The sequence below is a fragment of the Epinephelus fuscoguttatus genome, linkage group LG18 (assembly GCF_011397635.1).
Source record: "Epinephelus fuscoguttatus linkage group LG18, E.fuscoguttatus.final_Chr_v1".
Taxonomy (NCBI): domain Eukaryota; kingdom Metazoa; phylum Chordata; class Actinopteri; order Perciformes; family Serranidae; genus Epinephelus; species Epinephelus fuscoguttatus.
In genome coordinates this window covers 26,128,915-26,154,131 of record NC_064769.1, presented here as the reverse complement: position 1 = coordinate 26,154,131, position 25,217 = coordinate 26,128,915, and the positions used below count along the sequence as shown (strand labels likewise).

Sequence of the window (25,217 nt, the reverse complement as noted above, 5' to 3'; positions counted from 1 at the left end):
TGAAAAAGGGCATGATAGATTTCCTTTAAGCATCCTTGTCTTTCTCTGTCCTACCTTGAGGAAAGTATCCAGCGATCCATTCTCCATGTATTCAGTGATGATCATCACCGGCTTGCCTGAGAAGCAAAATATGAGAACATACTTCACTACCAAAACAGTTACACATAAAAACATGCTTGCTTGTACTCTTTTCAGACACAGATTGGCAAAATTGAAGCTTTCTAAAATATATCAGATTTCATTTTGGTGAGACTTGATGACATAAACAGAATGTACGAGTCAGAAAAAGGTCATTCAAAACTACAACTCAAAGTACAACTGAGCTTGATAAAGCACAGTTGAAGCTGTCAGAGCACATCAGAACCTGACTGATGCAGAACAGCTGAGTCTCATGGATATTGAAAAACCCTGACAAAGTACAGCTTATAGACTGAAGAATCAGAGTCTGACAAGTTGAGCTTGAGTTTCCTAAACATCTTCACAGCACAGCTGCCACATGAGAAGTCCTGTTAATCTGCATTATGACATATTTCATAAATCCTGCAGGGCAAATTTTGGGCTCACGACCAGAAAAGCAAAGCAAAAGTAGCGTAAAGTCTGACTGGAAACAGACATGCTGATGACTCACTCTTGGTGACGACACCCTCCAGACGGATGATGTTTGGATGGTTAAACTGGCCCATGATTGAGGCCTCCCACAGGAAGTCGCGTCTCTGCTGCTCTGTGTAGCCTGCTTTCAAGGTCTTAATGGCGACCTGGATCTCTCTTTTTCCGGGCAGCCTCAGCGGTCCGCTGCACACCTCACCAAACTCCCCTGAGGCAGAGAGACAGAGCTTGACTGTGGCCTCGGCATTTAAGCCCACCTTGACTTGCAAGTCTTGTCCAAGGGTGAAACAAACCTTTTGTAGTAACCTCAACCTTAGGCCACATCTATATGTTTACAGACACTTTTGAAAATAAATGTTTTCCTCTATGCTTTGACCTCTTTTCCACACAAAGGTCAATAAAACAGATCTTCATCATGTTGTGTCACAATGTAACCCAATAGCAGGCAAGCATCACTAAACACAGTGCTCATTATTACAACAGACAGGAACCTAGAAACCAAAAGATGTGTTAATCTGAAGGGCCTATTTTACTGCTGCACAGCTAAGAAGCTTGTGAGCCTCACAAATGCTGCAAATCAACATGTTAGTCAGCAGGGCACAAACACCGTTTATAGCCGCGCGAGCTGTCATTTTCCAGCCCACTGTTTGGTTTAATTGAGTGTCTTTAAAGGTGCATCTACACAATGATGGGCAATTATGAATGTGTCAGGTTTACGCAGGTTGAAGAAAATATTAGCCCCTGTTGTAGAGGTGATGATAAAATTCCATAATGACAAAATCAGACGAGACTCATTACTGTTATTACTGTACATCAGCGTGTTTTAATGCACTATTGTTAAGCTGTTACAGGATGAGAGTGTTTTTACCTGAGCACGCTTGACTGAACAAGTCTATTTCAGTATGAGCAATAATATATTCTGTGATACATTATTCTGGCCAGATCAGCCCCAAACTGAGGCTCAGAATAAGAATCAGTGCATATGTAAAGTACACTCACACACACACACACACACACACTTGGCAGGCGCACAGAGTTGACTCACCAGCTCCGATGATCCTCTCTATGGAGATGAACGAGACGTCAATCTCCTGGGCAAATTCGTGCACCGCCTGGTTGGGATCTTCATAAGTGAGGGGGTCAATGTAGGTGCGTACCCCCGGGAACTTTACTGCAGACACACATGCATGACATCATTAGCATTTAGATGTCATTTACCATCATTTACATTTTTTCAGGTTAGTATCCACAATACAGTGCATACAAAAGGTATATGTATTCCGTCAGATATATTTTTATATATTTTATATATTTTTTATATTTTTTTTAAGTCAAGTGTCTGGCGCTTTGGGTCTAGGAAACTTTACAAATTAATGTATCATTAATATTATTAATACATTTTTTTTCATCATGTTGCATAGTATCTTGATTTGTAGTGATTTGATTTGGTACATGCTCTAAATTCTAGCTTTTAAAGTAGAATTACTGCCAGAGGAGGTGGCCTCTGACACCACTTATCACCCAGTTACAATGCAGTCTTGAGATCCCTTCCCAGAAGGCTTAACACCCACTCACACCTGGACCCATCTAACCCTAATGACACACATGATGGTCGGGTGGGTCAACGACTCAAATGTGACCTTGACGCCTCTGAAACTCAGAGCTCACATGTGACCTCATCGACTCTGTAAGGGTTCACACCCACACTGGGTTTAAAGCCTGCGCACTAGTCTGTTAGAACTGAAGAAGCCTTTTGGATGAGAGGTGAAACTGCTTCAAAAAACTCAAGCAAGTTCAGTTGCCTATGATATAGCACTTAAGATTAAACATGCCTTGCTGCTGTATTCCTCTGTGCACCAGTCAAGTTGCACTTACAGATTATATACAATATATGTCTGTGAAAACATGGATGCGTCACACATAACTTCCTCCTGCAGTACAGAAGATGTAAACAGTTTCAAGGTCAGCAGCCATGATTAGTGTCATCATGCATAATGTCATAACGCTAAATAATGGCCATAAAGTGTTTTTGTAAAACATTCTGATCACACTGAAATTGACCTTTGACCTAATATAAAATGTCATCACTTCATCACTGTATCCTGTTAATCATTTGTTCAAAAATGTGGTCATAATTAGCATATTTATTCTTGAGTTACAACCAAAAACGTTTTATGAGGTAACAGTAACCTTGACCTTTGTTGGACCACCAAAATCTAATCAGTTCATTCTTGAGCTTAAGTGAAGGTTTGTGCCAAACCTGATTTCTTCATGTTTGGCACAAACCTTCACTTAAGGTGTTCTTGATTAGCATACATAAAAATGAGAAGGATGGAAGGTCACAGTGACCTTGACCTTGACAAATTTAAAGAAATTCTCTCAAGGAATGTCTTGATATAGGTGTTCTTGATATATCGAACATGGTAAATGGTAAATGGACCTGCACTTGAGGCTACCATACAGGGTGCCACCTGCTACTCACACTTTTTAACACACTCATTTACTTTTTTGGGGGTTTAGTATTTTGCTCAAGGATACTTTGATATGCAGACGGATGAGCCGGGGATCGAACCGCTGATCTTCCGACTACCTCTAATCCACAGCTGTACCATGAGTATGAGAAGGAGACCAGTGACCTTTGACCACCAAACTCTGATTAGTTCATCGTTGAGTCCAAGCGAACATTTGTGCCAAATTTAAAGAAATTCTCTCAAGGTGTTCTTGAGATATTTTGTTTGTGAGGAATTGGATGGAGGGACACATGATGCCTCCAGCCACAGCTATCTTCTTCTTAAAGTACTTCGTCAAACTACCTAACAAAACACAATCATATACACCTTTAATTATCCAACAAACAAGACTCTGTTTTCATCATTTTTTCTGCAGATATTGAGTAATTAAGATTCATTTTCAAATATTTTCTTTCATCGGATGAATCAATATGACAGCGTACCACACAAACTGGCACTCCAGTGTTTTTTTTTTTCCCTGACTTCTCCGGAGCTGATGTACCCGTCACGCTCAGCTCTGATGCCAGCAGATGGATGGCAGGATACAATGCCAAAAATGTGGCCAAATATATTAAGCTGTCACGGCCTATAAATCACCAAAGCTTTGTGTGTCCTCTGCCAGCATGGCTGCCATGGAGCTGGTCTGTAGCTGTGCCATTCAAAAAATAGCTCCCAGTACAAAACATTGTTAACTGCACTGGTAACACACACACACGAGTGGGCCTTACAGGGATGAACAAACTCGTACAGACATGACCGCTGTCTGAACCCTATACTGTACATGTAGTGGGAAACTTTGGATGAACTCGTGCGCGCACACACACACACACACACACACACACACACACACACATAAACAGAGTGGGCTTTCTAAACTTACTGTGACCGTTGTGGAAGTGCATCTTCTCCTCTTCAGGATCCTGCTTTGCTTTGCTGTAGCCACACCGCCTGAGAGGGAGGACATATAAACACATCAGAATCAATGTCATGCACCAAGAGTGTTATGTGAACATGCAGAGGTACTGACTAGTGTTTTTTTTTATTGCAGAAACTTAGACTTAAGCCCCATTTCCACCAAACACTTTCAGTATGGTACCTTTGGAACCAAAAGTAACCCTTCAGACATGGTACCTAGACCCTAGTGTCTGATTGCGGCCTCTCCCGAGTCCTGGAAAATGCTGCTTACACCACATGGGTAAGACTGTGCATGTTTGTCTATGTTAATAGCTGTCTAATTATCATTTTCATCGTCCATTAATCTGGGGAGTATGATTTTAAGTAATGAAGTCTTAACAGCTGGTCTCAATTTCCTAAAGCTCAAAGTCTTCCAATTGCTTGTTATGTCTGACATCAGCCCTGTTTCCACCAAAGACTTTCGGTACGGTACCTTTGGAACCAAAGTAACCCTTCAGACATGGTACCTAGACCCTAGGGTTTCCACCGCAAACAGTACTCTTAAATGTGGTTGTTGTCACTCACTGTATTTCCTCATTACAGGTGACACAGAGGAAAGTCTGCACCTCGTTTATCGTCCACAGAACGAGGTGGCACGTCAACATTTTCAGAACAAAATGAAACAGGCTGCAGTGAGAGTCTCTGTCCGTGGGATATTTAAAAATACCGGGTTTGTGCATTTAGTCCTTCTCAGGCAAGCTCAGGGGTTTAGTGTTGCCGTAGCCCACAGGAACTACGCTCCATGATGCTTTTTTTTTCCTCTGGGTGAGGATTTAGAATATGTGAAGTCGAAATAACCCAGTCCAAATTAAGATACATAAACGCTTAAAGATCCACTCATTACTAAAAGTGTTTGTCATATAAAAACTAATGAAATAGTCAAAGTTGTCACAGTTAAATTTAAGCATTGAGTTACATTACAAGTTAACCTTCCACCTTAAAAGTCACCGGCTGTCGGCCCAGTGAATTTAATTATTTTTTTCCCCAACTCCAGCTGCTGCAAGTATTTTATAGTTACAGTTTACTTATATAAATAAAACTCTCCACGGTATGAACAGTGGTTACATGAGCTTCAAAACCAGCCACAACTCAACCCTGAGCAGACTCTCCTCCATTGACCAATCAACAGACTGCAGTGTTCACAGCTCCACCTTTTAGTACCAGATCTGTGTGCTAGGTACCCCAACAGATGGGGGACCAAAAATGGGGACGGTATGGAACGGTTCCATTGGTAACATCCACAACTTTTCACAGTGGAAAAAAAGGTACAGAATTGAACTCTACCGTACCGTACTGCTTGGTCGAAACATGGCTTTACATTAATGAAAAATACTGATGATTTATAGAGTGTAAACAAAACATCGGGAACACCTTGTGCAAAAGGACTTGTAATTAATTTAATCAACACTGCTAACAAAGTGGGACAAATGGGGGTTGAATGCTAATTAGCAGCATTCACTTTGACTGACAAATTACATCTGCAGTTCTGATTTGGCAGGTCTATTTAGAGTACCCGCATTTTTACATGAAATACCAGTGTAAGGCAGCACAAAGTACTGTGTATCCTTCTGCATTTTCTCTACTGTATATCTAAACAGAGAGCAAACAGTGACATTTACACTCAAAAGACAAAAAGCTGACAGACAGAGATCACAGTACAGACACCTTAAAGATGCCTCAGACACAAGCAAAGCCGGGCCAACACATGACACGATCACACATGGATCTAAGTGCAACATAAGCTTCTTTTATTTCCACATGGGTTCTGCTAACTTATATTTCAAGGCTGCTGAAAATGCTGAAAACTCCCAGCCTGTTAGACGTTAGCAAAGGACTGCAGTTTTCAAATAATATCGTTTTCCAAGAATGCCCTTGTCAACACATCAACACTGACTTCTGGCAGAGTAGAAAGCAGTCTCGTTCTTTTCGATAAAAGCCATCTACAAAATAAGATTTTTTTGGTCAAGTCGCCTGAAAGAAAAGGGGCAGAGAAAAGAAATTCCTAACATCACAGGCTTTTGTTTGCAGCCATATCGTATCCTTTTGTCTTACGCCCATATCTGTGTATCCCCTGATGTTTAGGCCAAAACCTGTAATCATTTGTCTTTTGTACAAATGTGTGTGTGGTCTGTGTGCTCAAAGCTTCTGTGTTTCAATATTTAGACAAGCAGCATCAGAGATAATCACAGATGACCCAGATTAAACAGGAGGATTGATTTTGAACTTGATCCTATGTGCAAACACACACACACACACACACACACACACACACACACACACACACACACACAAACACATGACACTGACAGAGCGGACAGTCACACTCAAAATAGTGTATTTGTGAGGTATATGCATAAATATACTGATTGTAAAACCAAGAGTCTAGATGCTGGAGTTTTCTTCATTTTTCAGTTCTAAAGACGAACAACCCAAGTGCACGAACACATTGACAACACACACACACACACACACAGGGGTCATGTCCAAGTCTTTCCCATCTCGGCTCTCTGTAGGACAGCCAGGCTTGGCTGGAGGGGTTTGATATGAGCAGCTGTATAGTCTGGGGGCGGGGAGTCTGTGTGTGTGTGTGTGTGTGTGTGTGTCTGTTTGTGCGTTTCGTACATATGTGTGTGTGCCCGAGGGTGTTTAGTTTGCTGGATCTGTTGAGTCAAGGGGTTTGAACGCACTCATGCCCAGCCGGCCCCCTGCAACTTCCACCATGTGTGCGTCTGTGTGTGTTCACCCATGAGTGCATACATCGGCACGTATGCGTCTACACATGTGTGCAGGATGTCTATACATGCGTGTAGAGTCTGGAGGGTCATGCAGACGGAGGAGTGGGGGGAGGTGGAGATACAGTGGTTGGAGGGGGTTGTGGTGTTTGTGTCCCAAATCCATCACTGGAAAATTTGGCATTCGTCCATCTCTCCTCCCCCACACCAAACCAGAGCGATTCTCATCCCTGTTCGGCTAAAACCAAAAACTGCCACTGTTTCTTTCTGATTTGCTTTTTAATCCTTGAACATCACCAGAGCCCCCGCTGTCCATCCATCTGATCATTTTGTCTAATAACTACATATTCACCATCTTTTTGAATAAATCATTGCGTGAGGATGAATAAATTAGAGTTAAAAGGGACGGGCAGTTCAATGAATGGAGGAGAATCAGAATGAATGCATGGGTGAAAAACATGAATGAACAGATCCACGGACACATGGACGTGAGATCAATAATACAAATGCATGAATGGGGAGATGGCTGGATGAGCAAACCATCAGAACATTCGCTTTGTAAAATGGCCCTTAGCTTTGTTAATTATGGTTCAGTAAAGGCATGTGATCATACAGTATATGGTTGGTAATTAATTTAATTCAATAGGCATCACAAGAAAATGTGAGGATGATGAAATCAGGCAAAAAAGGGCAAGGGTTCAATGATCTTTTGCAGACAAATAAAAGCGTTTGAGGGACTTTTATGGGCATAAGATCACGTGAGAAGAAGAGGCTCAATGTCTTCTCAGTGATCACGTGCTTTGCATGTCTTTAAAAGCTTCACTTTCTCCACACAGTATTTGGATTTGTTCGCATGCATGTGTGAAAATGATATCAGAAGACAAGGTTAAGTGAAGGTCATATGAGACCAGAGGCTGATACAGCATTAACGCAGCACATCATGTATCGAGTGCTAAATGTGGATCCGTAACAGAGCAAAGCTGGGTCACCAGACTTGAGGTGTATCCACTGGCTTGTACGCATCAAGCCCAAAGCTATAACCTAAAAAGCACCCCTTAATCCTGACCTATTACAAATCTCTAACCTCAAGCCTTGTATCTAATCCCATAATTCTGCTTGACAACACCTAAATATCTGGGTCACAAATGAGATTTGGTCACATTTCATCATTTTTGTTAGTAAGCAGTAGGTCAGAGGAGGACAGGGGGATAGCTTCTGACTAAGCTCACACACAGTTTGAATAAGTTGGGGATAAATAACATCCGAATGTCATTATTCCTTTGAAGAGAGCACTGTTTAGAGATGCATTGATCGATTTGGCCGATTTTTAGCTTGATCACCCGTCACTGGTGTTGGTTGGTCAGTCTCAGATATAGCCAACATGTGCTGTCAAATTTACATGCATGCACAGCAACACAGACATTAACCGACTATTTTAACAGCTGTTGCAAACCGTTCTCATTCCCAGGTCGTCAAATATTGATGCTTTGTAATGCTCCTCATTAGCAGCTTCTCAGATGCTTTTAGTGACTTTATTTCTAGAATGCAGCTAGCGTCAAATTCAGCGACTCATTCAGACTATCAGGGAAAAAGTAGTAAACCCTTCCCATGCATGCTGCTCAGATTAATCACAATGACTGTGAATGTGCCATCAGCGCTGGGTCTTACATGTCCTTAGCATATATCCCAGGTATACTGTATCTCATTGTATCGTATCATATCGTATCGTATCGTATCGTATCGTATCTTTCTCTCTTTCACACGAGAACTTTTTGCACTGTATTGGACAGGACAGGTTGCTTGCTATGGCAGTGGGAGTTAATATTGCCCACTATACACACACCCTTACATTCTTGTAAAGAGATACTGATTCATATATTGTTTGTACAACTACATAGATAAATACATTGTTATAGATAGATGATAAATGGTTAACTCTAAATTGGCCTACATACACAATATATAACATTTTCTTTGATATGTAAATATTTTGTTAGGGCATATATAGATCTGTGTATAGGTCTGCTTCGTTGCCTCACAGCTAGAGGGTTCCTGGTTTGAATCAGGGGCGGGGAGCCCTTCTGTGCGGGGTTTGCATGTTCTCCCTGTGTCAGCGTGGGTTTTCTCTGGGTACTCCGGCTTCCTCCCACAGTCCAAAGACATGCAGGTTAACTGGTGACTCTAAATTGCCCGTAGGTGTGAATGTGAGTGTGAATCTGTTGCACCTGTTCCCTTTTGGGAAAGTTTTGATTTCATGCAGTGTCCAGTCACTTGGAGCACTTTTTATTTTGAGTTTTCGTGAGAGAAGGTCCTTTATGTTGGTGCACTTTTTGAGGAAAGGAAGTTTTTCAATAGTCATTGTTTTATTATGAACGTACAATTTAGTTTTCCAATAAAGAAAAGTCACAAAAATGTTTGTGTTTGCTGTCAATTATACTTCTTAGAAAGAAAAAAAGAATGAATCGGCAGCTCAAGACTTTTAGAAACTTTGGAAATCAGAATCAGCCAAGAAAATTGCGGTTCATCTTTAGCAATGGCAGTAAAGTTGACTCTCATCATCCAATAATGTCACCTACTGAGATGAGGGGGTGAGGGGCGTCACTAAATACTTGCATTTAACACTATTGCAGATATCCTAATCACCTGAGTTCTCACAGGAGAAATATGTGAGATATAAGTAAGATATTTTTGGGGCATTTTCCCTTTAATGGACAGGACAGCCAAGTGTGAAAGGAAGAGAGAGAGAGGGGATGACATGTAGCAAAGGGCCACAGGCTGGACTTGAACCCGGGCCCCTGCGGAAACAGCCTTGTACATGGGGCGCCTGCTTTATCCACTAAGCCACTGACACCCCATGCATGTTCTTCTAATTGCACACATACTATATACATGCTTTACTGGTTGTGTTTATGTTCCATCAGGTGTGTATTTATGTCTTACCGTCCGCTGAGCAGAAATCCAGCGACTACCGCCAGTAGGACCAGAGCCAACGTGATGGCCACCGCTACTATCGAAGCCTGAGCACGCTCGCTGGTCGCAGTCACTGCCAGAGAAAAGAGGTGGGATTAGACATAAATACACACACAAAAACACACCTGGCATCTGTTGTTCACGCAGCCTCCAAAAGCAGGTGGGAGTCATGTACAAGTTGAACTCATATGTTCGTGCTCTCTCTGGGTGTACTCACAGTAAGGGCTGGTCTGGAATTCGAAACGTCGGCTAAATGCGCCATAGCCTGCTGAGGTCCTGGCTCGCACCTGCAATGCAACACACCATATATTTTTTAATATATATTCATATGTGTTACAAGTAACTGTGATTCAGCAACTTCTTTCTATTATTTATTCTCCTATTCTCATCTCAGACTACAATAGAGTGCTTTTTGTCCTCACATTATTATTTAACTACCTGTATTATTTCATTTTTTTATTTCTTTGAACCCATGTCTGACCTGGAAGATGTAGGCTGAAGAGGGCTTCAGGCCTTCCACCACCATCTCAGTCTCCTTGGATTTTATAATGGTGTAACTGGAGTCCTGCTCCTGTGGGAGAAAGATGAGAAGGTTTTTGTAATTCATTTACTCGCCTTACATACATTTTTGGAGCTTTGATGATTATATGTTCTGCATCTTCTTTCCTGTGTGTTTTTTTCCCCCCATTCTTCTTCACATTATTATGCCCAAGCAAACCTGTAGTATGTGTGCGAGTACGTGTAAGTGCATGTGTGGAAGGATCAGTTTCCCAACTGTAACCACATCAGATTTAAACACAGCTAAATGCCCCTCCATTAGCCAGAAGCCATTAGCTAACCACTGACCACAAACGCTGCTCTGCTCTCCTGTATACCTTTATTCTGACCTTCCCAGAAAAGACGACATTAGGGGATGAAAGAGAAAAAAGAGGAAGGGCACAGGAACAATGATCTGAATAGAAGCATCAAATTGCTGTCTCCATACAAGCCCAAAAAAAAAGAAAGAGAAAAAAACCCACATAGCTATAGCGCTGTCACATGAAAGAGTCTTTCTGAGGTAAAGGTTTTCTCAGTTCAAGGTAAACTGAATGTGTTCTACTGTATTTCTGAGAGCCAGTTTGAACAATGTTGGTCTGTAAAATTATAAAAAAAATAATCAGATCTTATAGTAAAACGTTTTATGCAGCATTTAGTTGAAGGCCCTTGTTTGGTCCAGTGTTATGTAGGAATATGGTTATTAGAGTGAGTTAAGTAAATCTACATTTTACCAACAGGTAAGTGTAAGTATTAAATAAAATGACAATAGTTTTTTAAAGATTTGTAACATTAGAAATTTGGACTTTTACATAGACAGGCTTCACTCATTTTCAAAGAAAGACATTAGAAAATGGATAAATGAAATTAGATAAAAGGTTTGTAGTAGTTAAGACATATGGTGGTTAGCACTGTCACCTCACAGCAAGAGGGTTCCTGGTTCGATCCCAGGAGGGAGCCCTTCTGTGTGGAGCTTGCATGTTCTCCCTGTGTCAGCACTGGTTTTCTCAGGGTACTCCGGCTTCCTCCCACATTCCAAAGACATGCAGGTTAATTGGTGACTCTAACTTGTCCATAGGTGTGAATGTGAGTGTGAATGGTTGTCTGTCTCTATGTGTCAGCCTTGTGATAGTCTGGCGACCTGTCTAGGGTGTACCCCGCCTCTCGCCCTATGTCAGCTGGGATAGGCTGACATAGGCCTTATTGTTGTACATTGAATTTAGGACTCTTTAAGGGCCTGTAGACACCCTGTTACATGTGTGGAAACCCCCCCGCAACCTTGGGTCGACGATAAGAAGTTGACTAAACTTCTCCAATACCTGTCTAACCCCCTGGTTGGGGGTTAGACAGGTATTGGAGACTGGAGTAGAGGAGAAATTAGCAGTAAAGCTGTCAAGTGGTAGTAAATGTGTAGGTTTCAATTTGTCCATGAACAACCTAGCATAACAAAATGAGCAGCGGTAGCACATGGGGAGAGGAGGAGACGACTTTATGAAGAGCTAGTTGGCAAAAACTCACAAAACTCTGACACTGAGAGAGGCAATATGAAAGGAAGGCAGAGCAGCTTGCGCAGGTGATGACGACAGGACAAAGGTATGTATGTACGTCATGTCAAGTTATTCAGTGTGCTAACATAATTGCATAAAAAGGTGAAACCAAAACTACCCGGATTAAATGTATGCACTGTAACTGTAGACTTTCAGGTGTGAAAAGGAGCTCAAGTTACGTGATAATTAACAGTTTCCCAAGAGACCACTTATGATCTTCACACATCATTAAGCTAAATTATTCTTACTTAATTGTCAATACGTGTGGTAATACTCTATATAAATTACACTTAAACATAAGAGTGCTCAGACTGCAGGTACTCAGAAACCACAGGAAGCCAAAGGCCAGCAGACTGAGACACATAGCGTCCTATAGGGTGCTAAAAATAGAACAATACATACATTTTCTTACCTTCTCAAAATACTTGATCTCGTACTCCAGGATGATGCCGTTGGGGCGGTCAGGCTCTGCCCAAGAAAGAGCGATGCTGCTCTTCCCCGTGTGACCTTTTCTCACCACACTCACAGGGGACGGTGCTACACACACACACACACACACACACACACACACACACACACAGAGAAATAAAGACATAATACAATTTCAAGCACCAACATTAATTTGCTTGAGTAGTAAAAATCCAGCAGTTTAATATGATGCGACCCAGCTGATCTTTTTAATTCTGGTATTTATGACTTGTATAACATCCTAATAAACAGTGATTAAACACAAGAGAAATGGAGCCGAGGATGTAAAATCTGTTGGGTACCATCAGCAGCTATTAGACGTCCTGCTTTTGACGACACCTCATCCTTTGATGTTTACGTGAGCAGAGCTACTTGTGATGCTTGTTGTTGTATGTTATGAAATATTAAACTGAAGATGAAACATCAAAAAACACAAAAAAATGGTGAAAAGAAGGGGCTAACTACATTTGAATTTACACTGTGATGTGCACTCACTGGTCACTTTATTATGTACACCTTGTTAGTACCAGGTTGGACCCCTTTTGCCTTCAGAACTACCTTAATTCTTGGTGGCATAGATTGAACAAGGTGCTGGAAACATTCCTCAGAGATGTTGGTCCATATTGACATGATAGCATCACACAGTTGCTGCAGATTTGTCGGCTGCACATCCATGATGAGAATCTCCCGTTCCACCACATCCCAAAGGTGCTCTATTGGATTGAGATCTGGTGACTGTGGAGGCCATTGGAGTACAGTGAACTCATCGTCATGTTCAAGAAACCAGCTTGAGATGATTTGAGCTTTGTGACATAGTGCGTTATCCTGCTGGAAGTAGCCATCAGAAGATGGGTACACTGTGGTCATAAAGGGATGGACACGGTCAGCAACAATACTCAGGTAGGCTGTGGTGTTTAAACCATGCTCAGTTGGTACTAAGGGGCCCAAAGTGTGCCAAGAAAATATCCCCCACACCATTACACCACCACCAGCAGCCTGAACCGTTGATACAAGGCAGGATGGATCCATGCTTTCATGTTGTTCACACCAAATTCTGACCCTACCATCTGAATGTGGCAGCAGAAATCCAGACTCATCAGACCAGGCAACGTTTTTCCAATCTTCTATTGTCCAGTTTTGGTGAGCCTGTGTGAACTGTAGCCTCAGTTTCCTGTTGTTAGCTGACAGGAGTGGCACCTGGTGTGGTCTTCAGCTGCTGTAGCCCATCTGCTTCAAGGTTGGACGTGTTGTTGGTTCAGAGATGGTCTTCTGTATATTTATTTTCTCTTTTTGGGACCATCCTCTGTAAACCCTAGAGATGGTTGTGCGTGAAAATCCCAACAGATCAGCAGTGTCTGAAATACTCAGACCAGCCCGTCTGGCACCAACAACCATGCTGCGTTCAAAGTCATTTAAATCACCTTTCTTCCCCATTCTAATGCTCGGTTTAAACTTCAGCAGGTCGTCTTGACCATGTCTACATGCCTAAATGCATTGCGTTGCTGCCACATGATTGGTTGATTAGCTATTTATGAACAGGTGAACAGGTGTACCCAGTGAAGTGGCTGGTGAATGTATATGTGTCTTTGCTGTTGTGATATTTCTGTCATGCTGGGTGAACAAAAAAATCTATTTTTTCATCATATATTTTCCCCTGAGTTTCTTCTTTGGAATTCAAGTTTGTTAGTTACCAAAGTTCCTCAGAGGTTATTTGGCGTAGTCTGTTGAGCTTTAACTCAGCCACCGACATTATTTCTGGTTCCAAAGCAGCTCTGAAAAAATGTCTGCAGTCTGGCAACAAGGTGCACCTGTGCCTAATTAAACTACCCCTTTATTTCTTGCTATTCAGTAGATGCTGGCAGATGAACCCATGAAGTCAACTATGACTCTGCACATCTGGCATGCAGTTTTTAGTGTACCAAGTTTGGCAGTCAAAAGCGGCAATATTATCACAGGAAAAAACTGTCTTTGGTCTTATGATGTTGTTTTTTCTTGTTTTTTTGGCTCTTTGCAAACTTTCCATTTCCATTATAGGATTTGGGGTAATTTATTCTGTAAGTTCTGAAAAGTCAAGTGAGCTCAGTTGTGTGTGTATTTGCATCAATCATCGAGCCATCCTGTTGTAACCTGAACTGTTGGCCCATCTCTCAGAGGGACAGTTGGAGAGTCTCTGACACATAAAGAGCTTTTCACCAGGCAAAATGCTCCCTCAGGCAACATCCTGATAGTGTGTGTGTCTGTGTGTGTGTGTAAGCCTCTACTGCAAATGCTAAACACCGTTTAGGTTTCAATAGCCTCAGCAGAACGCCACAGGGAATAAATCATCGCTACAAACACAGTAACTGTATCCTGAGTGGATGGTCGCACAGAAGTGTTATCTGCAACATCTTAAAAGCCTGAAACCAGAAACCGAATCACACACACACACACACACTCAATGCTTAAATGGTATAAATGCTGGGATGCGATGATGAGAGAGAGGGCTTCTTTTCCCAGCAGCTTAACGGGTAACAATACACCCAAATCTAAGTTTAAATCCTCCAAAAATGGATGCAGTTTGCCATTCTATATTTAATCAAAAGGTCTGAATAGAAGGTGTCAGATGAGGGTGTGCGGATTGTAAAGCAATCTGGTATAGAAACTTATGATTTTGGGTTATAGAAATCAACTTGAGGTAACACTCCAAATATAAAATACCTATTTCTAGAGCTGCACCTCGTAATTCTTCTTTTGTAATGTCTTAATTTGTGAAACGTTTTTTCTACAAACAAACTGTAATAAAATAGTGAAAGAATACCCACCACAATACACCAGAGGCTAAACTGGTGTCTTCACATGTTTTGTTCCATCTTACTGTGCGTTCAGACCAGAAGCTTCCAAAGAGGCAAAGTCTGTCGCGACCGCCCAAGAAGCACAAGTATCAAAAATATTTGTGGCAGCTTTGGTCTAATCGCTCATCATGTGAATCATTGAAAGTTTGATTGTGCTTGTCAACTTTAAAGGAGCCGCAAAGCAGACTACTGACTTGAAAGCAGTGTAGTTGCTGTCAGAAAGCTCATAGTTGGCCTACAGAGAGTTATGTTTGGCCTAGTGTTGCTTTCGTCAACGAATAGTATGACTAAATATCGTCGTCAACGACGTCGTGACGAAAATGAGACGAGGCGCAACCTAAATGGTGGTCATGTGACGATAACTATAATTAAATATATAATGCAATATTGTTGATGAATAAAAAGGAGACTAAATGTGGTTTACAAAATAAAACCTCTGCTAAAATGTCTCTTCATTTTCGCTGACCAAAACGAGACGAGATGGAATAACGTTATAATGTTTAGTCGCGTTATTATTATTATTATTATTTTGCAGTATTTCTGTTTCCTAGGCTGTGCGTCGCACTGCACAGACGGATTACAGCCGTGATCAGTCGTACAACATCACTCGCTCTCGTGTGATATTGCTTTTATACAACAGTTCAACAACAGCTTAAACAGCAATGCTGAGTAAGGAAATGTTAACAAAAGGTGATGAAATGAAAGTATGTTATGTAGCTCCGTGATCCCCCAGTCTGTTGCCAGGCAACGCGGAACACACACCAGGAACTCACAAGCTACTTTGTATTTACATTGATCTGCAGCTGTGTAACTTCGTCCAGTTCGGCTGATGAAACATTGGCAAACCTGGATGTTGGCATGGCCGGATTCAGCTTCCACTCTCCCTCATCCTCATCAGTACCTCATCAGATGATCATTGATAATTCCTGACCGTGTTCGCTTCATTTTTGCTCCTCTCCAGTTTGTCGAGGTCGGCTGATGTTACACAAACACACCTGGAGGTCTGCACAGAAGAGTCCTGGCTTTCCTTTTCCTTGTCCTCTCCTGATGACCACTCATAATTTAATTCAAATATAATTTCGGGGAAAATATCCATCTTCTTGGTGTAACGCTAGTGTCAGTTTGTGTCAATGTAGCAACTGTGACAGTTGGTTAATTAACGGCTGTATTTATATTTATTACATGGCTCTATTAAATGCTGTATTCTGATTGGTCAGGGTTGCTAGGAGATTCAGCTGTTGCCGGCAGGGCAGGGTGCGCGTCGGGGTTCTATTCCCCTGTCGGGAGTTATTTTCCCAGTGTTCACCGGCTCATTATACATTATCCCTTACTTATAACACCTGTGAGCGGAGTGATTTTACTGTTACAAGTTCCAGTGATGTTATACTCTATATCAGCACTCACGGAATGCCTCTCGTCCAATCAAATTACTCAGTCGTAACTAACTATTGTATAAATAAATATATATTTAGCTCTAACTAGGAGCTAATTTAGAAAAGAAAATTTTGGTTTGGTTATACTATACTAGGTACTTATACTATATTGACTGGGTATAATAGAATTGCATTACTAAAAAGAGACTAAAATACAATTTTCATTGACTAAAACTAGACTAAAATGTCATCAGTTTTCGTCGACTAAAATAGTCATGGATTATTCTGAATAAAATAAGACTAAAATGCTCAGACTTTTAGTTGACTGAAACTTGACTAGACAAAAAAGAGTATGAACGTGACTAAAACTAATAAAAACTAAAATGACAGTTTAACACAAAGACTAGACTAAAACTAAAATTAAAACAGGCCGCCAAAAACAACACTAGTTTGGTCAATAAAAACAGAAAACGTATGTCATCCCATTCAAACCAAGCAAGGAAGACTTGCATGCTACGTCGCAACATTAGCCTGCAATTCTCTCCTCTATTACTAACATTACACACTTTAAGACTCACCAGACCAACCGACTACGTCTGCGATGCGGTCCCAAGCCTCATTCTTTTTATTTTGGTCTCTGTAACTGAACAGCGACACATTATAAAGGACTGAGTGGGCGCAAACGCAAGTAATAACCTCCTCAATATCCATTGTCGGAATAGGTGTGCTGTAGGATCCAAATGGTCGCTTTGGTCGCCCAAGAGGCACGGCTGACGACCAGGTCGCCCCAGTCACTCAAGTTGCCAGGCTCTCATTGAAAATGAATGACTTCCGCTGCTTTGGAAGCTCTGGTCGCTTTTGGTGTGAACGTACAGTTACACAGGCTCCGTCCTCTACTGGACTCTATAATGCTCTCCTCTAACCACGAGCACGCATTCGCCCACTGACATCTGTATAAATGGAGCCAGCTACTCAGAATGTGTCTACCCAAATACGTGCAAAGCCCACAGTATGTAAGGAGGTGTGTAACAGCATCTTTTGTCCCTTTTTTTTGGGTACAGTGGGTGGAGCCCAATGAACGCCCCGTCATGACATAACATCGACCCAGCCACACTATGGCGACTAACCTTTAACTGGTCAGGATCAGTGTGGCTGGCTTGACGATATGATGTGACAGGGCATTAATTTTTTAGGCTACAGCCACTGTACCCATGGAGTGCCCATGGAGTGCAGAAGAGGGAGAAACCTGTGTGAGATGAACAAAGGTTACGTAAGTGTAACCCTAGTTCTATTAGCACAGGAGGAACCCTCTATCTAGGGGCCCTGTCACTCGTAGGCCACTTGCTGGAGGGTGTAGGATAGCTGAGGCACCATATGCCTCCTTTATACTGTTGGCTCAGCACGTATGCGTATTCAATGGGTGAATGTGTGCTCCTGATTGAAGGGGAATTACCCATTGAGTCCAGAAGATGGTGGAGCCTCTGCATATAGAACTAGGGTTACAATATCACCACCTTCTTTTTTTTCCTGATTCAAAATCCAAAACCCAAATGTGTTCCCTTCACAGTGATAAAAAAGAAAGAGAAAATCAGCGAATGTGCAAGTTTAAAATGTTTATGGCAACTGACTGCTGTTATGTTATGTTTTGCATTTATTGTAAAAGTAATTCTGTTTATATTTGGAGCACATTTACAAACAACTAATTTTGATCAGACAGATAATTTCTGTCGTTCCTCCTACGCCCTAACCTTTCCTTTACCAACCAAATACCAAAAACAGCATAGACGCACAACGTCCATAACACCCAAAGCGGCGTTTTAGTCAACAAAAGCTGCACGATGTGACACCTTTTAGTGCCACAACTCAGCAACTGAGACTTAACAAACCAGCATTTTAAAACCTGACAGAGCCGAGAGAAGCGCTGATGCAGGGAGAGAAAGGGAGGTGATGGAAGAGAGGGCGGGGGTGCTAAAGGAGAAAAAGGAGGGGATGGAAAACAAGCGAGTGGTTCGACAAAAATGGAAAAAAAAAAGTGACAGTTGAGACACGGAGGGGGAGACATGGTGAAGGCGTGTAGACAGGGCCCCAGCAACACTTTCATTTTAGCAACAGGGAAGACAGTGGAATAACACTTCCTGGTTTAAACACTTCCAGTGCGTGTTAATCTGCTAATGAGCACCTACAGTACAGTAACGCAGAACACAAATGAACTCTAAATATCTGTGATGTCATTTCCAGTTTTTTTCCGTCTATGTGTGGCTTCTATTTCCTGCAGAGAAAGGTTAGAGAGGGTTCTGAAGCTATATTCAGCAGGCAAGTGCAGCCCTCCAGTGTAACAACTCTGGCCTCAGATAAGAGCAACGTTATCACTGTGCAGAACATAAGGCTCTCAGACCGCTATCTGTCTGAAGCATCGCCGAAATCAATACAGACCTTCAACTATCTGGTTTATTATCCTTTAACTAGCCTCAGAGAATGACAGAGAGGGAGACCCAGGGACAGAATGGAAGAGAGATAGGAGACACAGAAAGAGAGATGGCTTTATTAAGGTTGTAAAGTACCAAAGCTATTCTCATCTTTTTTGTTTGCAACTTAACCCCCCACCTACCTGCTCTGTCTCACGCCACTCTCATGTTTTTCATGCATTTGCAACAGCGACAGTCATTTGGCTGCCTAGAACTGATCCGTCACGCAACATATTGCAATCCTATCACTTGAAACTTGTACATTTCAGTCACTCAGCTATTCATGAAGGTTGTGAGAGGAAGAATACTGAAAGCACAGGGCGCCTTCTCTGCCTGGTGTTTAAGGTGTTGACCATGAACTATAACATGTCTAGCTCATGTCTGGCTGTTGGCCTTGGTATTTCCTGTCATATATCTACTGTCACCTGACTGATAAAGATACACAATTCATAAATTAATGTTTAAAAGAATACTGAACGCACACACTCAACCATTTGGAAGGTAATCTTCTTATCAAGTGAAAAGAAACAAATGTGGGTAAAGTAATTAAGAACCTAATTCACAAATTGAATTCCTTCAAAGTCAAAAGGTAATGGTAAATGGACTGCACTTGTATAGCGCCTTTCTGGTCTTTCAACCACTCAAAGTGCTTTTACACTACGCCACAGTCACCCATTCACACACAGGTGGCTGAGGCTACCATACATGGTGCCACCTGCTACTCAGTAAGCATTCACATGCTCTTACACATCGATGGAACAACCACTGGGAGCAATTAGGGGTTCATTGCCTTGCTTAAGGATACTTCAACAAGCAGGCCGGAGGAACTGTGGACCGCCGATCATCCGATTAGTGGACGACCCACTCGACCTCTCAACTAGGGCTGCCATGATTAGTCGACTAATCGATGACTAATCGACTATTAAAATACTCTGTGACTATTTTAGTAGTCGACTAATCGATGACTAATCGACTATTAAAATAATCTGTGACTATTTTAGTAGTCGACTAATCGGTTTGAGTCATTTTTCATAGAGAAGAACTATAAAAGTCTCCCATGTTGGTGAACTAAAACCCTTCGGCGTGAGTATGAAACAAGACATTAGATGACATAATTTTGGGGTTTGGGTGAGACAGACCGACATTTTTCAACATTTTAACACATTTTTCGATGAAATGATTAGGCGACTAATCGAAGAAATAATCGACAGATTAGTCGACAATGAAAATAATCGTTAGTGGCAGCCCTACTCTCAACCATGTGCCTCATGGGCTAGCGTCTTTTCTACCAACTTACTATCCCATATCTTCTCTGTTCTGACCTACCAAATGTTGCATATATCCTATTTAACATTGTCCCCTCCGCTGCTGTTTGGCTGAACAAACAGTCTAACACCAAAAATGACAAAAGCAAAATTAAAATGGCTGCAGCTCCTGAACCACGCTGCCTATAAGTATAAATCAAGCCAGACAGTGTTCTTTGAACGGGCTCATATATCTGGTGAATGGTGTGAATGGACTGAATGTATACGCATGCAACTTCAGTGTCACTCCATCTTGCAACAGTGAATGACGCTCACACACTATGTTGTACGGCAACTGAGGATTTAAGGCTGGTGTTGTGTCGAAGATCGTCTCCTCTTACTTAAATCTGTACCACACCTAACCATGGTGAGCGGTGCTTTAACAGGAGAGCAGCACTATTTGATGAGGGAACACACTTAACCACAACACCTTCATAGCCAATTCAACTGGCAATCCAGACAACACAGCTACTGGAACTGCTGAAGCCAGTTAATACGAATGTTTGAAAGAGTTTAATGAACAAATAAATCAGTACAGATTTCGACGGGAAAAAAAAGACCTCACATTTTTGTGCAGATTATGCCTGCCAAGTCAGAAAAACAAGTTGGAATGCAGCCACATTGGAAACAAATTTGAAGCGACACACTGAGATAAGGCATCTGACCAGTCTTGGGAAATATCTGCGAGTGAATGATGATCACAAGGTTTTATCTATTTAAAACAAAATAGAAATAATGAACATAAACTAGTAAATTTTGTGGGACTGAAAATTTAGTTCAAAATGATATCCGAATTATGACAGTGAACTATTTCACTTTAATCAGTGTGAACTGAACTGCTGTTAAACGTGCACAACACGGACACCACAAAAGAACCTCCTAAAGTTTCTTGTAAAAGAACAAATACTTCCTCAAATTGAAGATAGAACAATATATGACAGCTCTACAGGTGGATCTCCAGAAAGGACAAGTTAAGGGTGTGCCATATCATCTTGTTCACAATAATACCGGTAAAATTTTAATATCATATGAAAAATTCATATCCTGATACTTGAGGTATTTCGACTTGTTGACATATTGATATCATACTGTTACCCACGGCAACAACAAGCATGGCTGAAAGCGACACCGCGGTGGTTTCAAAAAGAAAAGCAGCTTCAGTGGTGTGGAATAAACTGTGGTGTCCTGAATGTTTTATGAACAGCCCCGGACTTCTCAGCCTCTTTTGATGAGTTACCGCTCAGAGGGAACTCATTCAGCGGCTCCTCTGGCAGCAGCACAGCGTCTCTCCCTCTCTTCTCTCGCCATGCGCACATGGGAGACGGTGTCGTCAAGTGATTTTGTCATAAACCTTGTGATGTAATGTAAACCTACTTGATGCTCGACAAAAAACAATGTGATATGTGGGGTTTTATGTGAATGTACGATACTTGTGGTATCATAACAGCCTGTCACAGGTTACAGTGTGATGATTAGAGGAGAAATGGCAGAGCATAAAGGTCCAGGTGGAAAAAAAAGCAACGCACTCATTTAGGATTTTGCTAAAAGACGGAAATCACCTGTTGATTTATATATATAGTTATACAGTTTTACTAATTGTGATATCATTTTAGGGCCATATCACCTATCCCTACTCCAAATGTAAACACAAAAGATATTCAAACGAGTCACAAAAATGATATATGTCAACAGTTAAAGCTAAAATGCTAACAAATTAGCAGCTTTGAAGAGGTTAATCTTTTCCTGTTGCAAGATTTATTCCTTTAAGATTCAGTGCAAACACCTCAGCTTCCTCACTACTTTTCTATCTATGTCTAAAGAAACAAAAGTAAGACACATGGGCACCTGGCTGTGCATTTATTTTTACCACCCACATGGTAATGTATCACGATTCATTTGATTAATAGCCAGCAACAGCAAAAGCAATATATGGGTGCATTTAGTGTGCAGTTACCACACAGTGCTCCCACACTGCGAACAACATGAAAAACAAATGGGCAGAAACAAAGATATTACAGAGCCGAGCTACCACAGGAACTCATTTAATGCAATCATCAGGCTTATCTGCAAACAAAAGACTGCACTGTCTGAGAATACTGGCGATTAATAGCCGGTGAGAGTATTTGTTTTACGATTTGGATTCATGAATGGCATCTCCTTGTGTAGAATGAACAGTTAAGTCATTACTGCCACTCAAACTTTCACAGATTTATTCACAAGGCATGAAGGAATATCTAAAATATAGACACTTAGAAGCGCCGCTGGGTCGCAGGGACAGTTCTGCACTCAGTTTGGTGATTTATTTTTCTTTTTTAAATTAATTTCTCCAACTTCATAGTGGCTGCTAGCTCGCTACCTTATCACAACTATGTATTGGTGTGAAGGGAAACATCAAAGCAAAATATATGACTTCCATTTCTTAAATTGTCAAGCTGCACCAGACCTCGGAGTGTTTTTGAATACACGCAGCTAATGTCCACCCTCTCCGGTTTCTGTCCTTTCCTCTTTGCCTCCTTCCATTTCCTCTTCCTTCACCGCTTCCTGCAATCTCACCTTTTCTTTCCTTATCACATCCTCTCCATCATTTCTCCTCCACCTCTACCTCTTTTACCTCTACCTCCATCCTGTTGTTCTGTCCTTCCCTCCTGCCTTTCACCTCACCTCCTCACGAGTACCAACACTTTATTATTCAGCAGGGCTTCACAGGGACACTGTGAAATCACCTATTTCACGGATCCCTTATCGAGTGTGACACTTCCCACACATCAAACGGCAGATCCTCTGACTCTTTCTCTCCGTCTCTGTACTGTCTGAGTCTCCCCCGTCGCCCCCGTCTCTCAGTACTTCAGTCGCGGTATCTTGTTTTTTGCCTTTTTAGCCTCACCAGCAGAAGCACAGTTGAAAAAAAAAACACAGATGTTTACAATGCTGATCAAAGTCCTCACCGGGTAATTACATCTGTGATACAGAAGCGAGGCGGTTATTGCTTCAGGATTATTGTGGACTGTTCTGATGGGAAATCACTTGATACAAAGACCTCAACTGGTTGAAGTCCTAATGCCGATGCAGTGATGTAGAAATATGCACCTTGACATCACTGTTGGGTGCAGTTTAAAGTGCAGTAAGGCCCTGATCACACAGAAAGCGTTTAAGCAGCTGGAGGCACAGAGTCGAGAAAACATCAACTCATGTCATCTCTTCTTTCGTCATCTTTTTTTCCAATTGTCCAATCAGACGATATGAGAGGCAGGTCTTCTGTGGTGGTCATGACAACAAGTTTACAGTTGGTAAACAATGGAGGTAGCTGTTGCTGGATACCCAGAGCTATACAGCCTGATGATAGACAGCAGGTTGTCAAACTGCCCCTGAGTCATCCTAAAATATGCCTGGAAACATCCATCATGGAGACAAAGCTCCTGGACCAACTGGTGCTACTCCCCATGACCCACCCTCTTTTTTAGGGTCTCATGTACCCACACAGATCTCTGTTTCCCTGTGCCCAACTGACAGCCTCTCACCCTCAACCAGAGCTACAGCAAGTACCCTCTGCCTGAACATTTTAGAATCTAGCTACTAATTACTGTCACATAACTAAAATAAATAAATAAACAAATAGATTGATTACACGAGAAGGTTAGAATAAGGAGGTGAGTCTGTGGTTGCCTGGCAACGACACAAAGGCGAGCAAGCTTTTTTTTTTTTTTTCTTTTTTTCCCACTAGTGGCATTCAATTAAAAAAAACAAAAAAAGTGTGCCTCGTGTTTTGCAACCCCCAAAATGCTTTCTGTGTGATCATGGCCTTAAAATTCTGTGTCCATGTGATGCTAGATGTGGTCAGAGGTGCATGACACAACAAACTTTCAACCAGAGGAGGTCAGTTAATTAACCATTTAAGAAGGCGTCTGACTTTACTCACATTAACAGCTGTGGGCAAACAAGTTACACAGAGAAGCTACGTAACAAAACAAGGGCGAAACAGTTGCCATGATCAGAAGTCAGGTCATGTAAATTTAGTCTAATACAGTCTAGTTTAAGTGCCACTGACCCCTTAGGGGTCGTACACATGCCACGTTTTTTGCTCCCTCAAATTCATTGTTTTCAATGTAGACGCGCTGCAGGCATGCTCAGATGTCAACATGCACATGCTCCCGAGTGCCTATTTTTCAGGGTCCAACGGCTGCGCCCTGAGATAAACTGAGTTCAACATTTGAACCTGCGCATGTCATGTGCGAGGAACAACCAATCACAGCCAACAGAAATCTTTCCCTTCATCAGTAAATATCAGTCTGTCATAAATATGCAGAAGAAGTTGAACATTTTAGTGCAGGGCTGCCAGAGCTTTACATCTGTCTCACGGACCATAGGCCTACATACAAACAATGACTGAGAGAAGATTCTGCTCTCAGGATTTCAGGTGAATAGGCTAGGACACAGTGCTTGTTAAACGCAACCTGCAGTCACGCTCTTGAAAGCTGGCACAGAAAAGGCACATGAGCAGCACCCAGCACATGACTTCGCGTTTACCAGGCAGATATATGCAACATCATCACATGTTGCATATGTAAGTGAAAGGTGAGCAGAATGATTTTCCATCTCAGACTCTTTCATTTGCACATTTCTGGAGGCCTACAGAGAACCAATGACAAAACTGGACATAATGTGTTTTCCCCTCCTTCTATTCCTGTTAATAAGGGCTGTACTGAATTTATTTTCTTATATTCAAAGCTTCTATTGAAGTTTTCTATTGAAGCTTCAAATGCCCGTATCTTTTATGATGTCTTCACCTTCAAAACAAAATCATTAAACATTATGTAATTTATGGTGCTGTTAGATTGCTGCTAGACCACCCTGATAAAACAGGTGCCTGCCTCCCTTTGTGCCAAGCATGTGAGAAGAAACGTTTTTTGACCGCAGTGCAAGTGT

General features: G+C 41.7%; 1 protein-coding gene across 1 annotated transcript in view; it reads right to left on the bottom strand.

The window, feature by feature from the left end:
* LOC125878604 (ephrin type-A receptor 5) overlaps positions 1-25,217 on the bottom strand; it is a 101,600-nt gene that overhangs the window by 27,439 nt on the left and 48,944 nt on the right. Inside the window, exons 6-13 of the mRNA XM_049559897.1 lie at positions 12,266-12,390; positions 10,254-10,343; positions 9,990-10,059; positions 9,743-9,845; positions 3,997-4,064; positions 1,652-1,777; positions 629-814; positions 55-116 (exon numbers count right to left, since the gene is read on the bottom strand). Coding sequence (XP_049415854.1) covers positions 55-116; positions 629-814; positions 1,652-1,777; positions 3,997-4,064; positions 9,743-9,845; positions 9,990-10,059; positions 10,254-10,343; positions 12,266-12,390 — 830 coding nt within the window. The remainder of the gene's footprint in view (positions 1-54; positions 117-628; positions 815-1,651; positions 1,778-3,996; positions 4,065-9,742; positions 9,846-9,989; positions 10,060-10,253; positions 10,344-12,265; positions 12,391-25,217) is intronic.